Below are 1,104 nucleotides of genomic sequence, written 5' to 3' on the forward strand. Positions count from 1 at the left end.
GCTGGCCCAGATCCCCAACCCACGTAATTCCCACAGCTGACGTGGTCCCGCCCAGCGCCTGGCTCCTCCTAATTTTCTGGCCCCCAGCCTGGGAGTGCCCCCTTGCGGCCCTTCCTCTGCTGTCCGGCTCTGCTCCTGCCCGGTCTGCCGTCCTGCCCGCTTCTCACATCCTGCCCGCTTCTCATGCCTGGTCCGCGCCATCCTCGTCACGCCTCCTCAGGCCGGGCCCTGCCCCCACTGATCCAGACTCATCCCGCCCCCAGGGTATGGCCTACCTGCACACACAGCACTACGTGCATCGAGACCTGGCTGCGCGCAACGTGCTGCTGGACAACAACAGGCTAGTCAAGATCGGGGACTTCGGCCTCACCAAGGCCGTGCCCGAAGGCCACGAGTATTACTGCGTGCGCGAGGATGGGGACAGTCCTGTGTTCTGGTAACCAGGCGGGACCCAGCGGAAGGGGTGGGTGGGAGGTGCCACGGCTACCCAGAGCAGACAGGGTGGAGTAGATGCATGCTGGGGCCCCAGACAACAGGGCCTGGGTTCAGTGACCCTGCCCCTCCACTCTTTAGGGCCACAGGGCTCCTAAGCCTCAGATAAGGACTCCAGTCTGGCCCGGCCCACGGCTTGAGTGCCCTTTCTCCCCAGGTATGCCCCGGAGTGCCTGAAGGAGTGTAAGTTCTACTATGCATCAGACGTCTGGTCCTTTGGGGTCCTCATGTATGAGCTGCTGACCTACTGTGACTCCAGCCAGAGCCCTCCCTCGGTGAGAGCCAGGCCCGCACACCAACACCATGGATTTGCCTCACAGTCCTATTCTGTAAAGTTGGCCACTTACATTGCAGAGGGCTTTGACTGTGACAGAAACTCACTGAAATAGGAACTGCTAATTCTGCCATTTGCAAACCCCAGGGGGACATTGGGAACATGGCTTGATCTAGATCGTCAGATGTCATTAGGAACCCAGTTGTCTCCATTTCTTGACTCTGCTGTTCTCTGTGGTAGCTTTTTTTTTTTTTTTTTTTCCCCCCCCCCCTCAGCATGAGGGATCTTAGTTCCCTGACAGGGATTGAACCTGTGCCCCATGCAGTGGGCTGTGGAGT

At 59.1% G+C, this 1,104-nt stretch overlaps 1 protein-coding gene across 1 annotated transcript in view; it reads left to right on the forward strand.

The window, feature by feature from the left end:
* TYK2 (tyrosine kinase 2) overlaps positions 1 to 1,104 on the forward strand; it is a 29,862-nt gene that overhangs the window by 25,293 nt on the left and 3,465 nt on the right. Inside the window, exons 23-24 of the mRNA XM_010828367.1 lie at positions 264 to 436; positions 650 to 767. Coding sequence (XP_010826669.1) covers positions 264 to 436; positions 650 to 767 — 291 coding nt within the window. The remainder of the gene's footprint in view (positions 1 to 263; positions 437 to 649; positions 768 to 1,104) is intronic.

The sequence above is a fragment of the Bison bison genome, unplaced genomic scaffold (genome assembly GCF_000754665.1).
Source record: "Bison bison bison isolate TAMUID 2011002044 unplaced genomic scaffold, Bison_UMD1.0 scf7180017864492, whole genome shotgun sequence".
Taxonomy (NCBI): domain Eukaryota; kingdom Metazoa; phylum Chordata; class Mammalia; order Artiodactyla; family Bovidae; genus Bison; species Bison bison.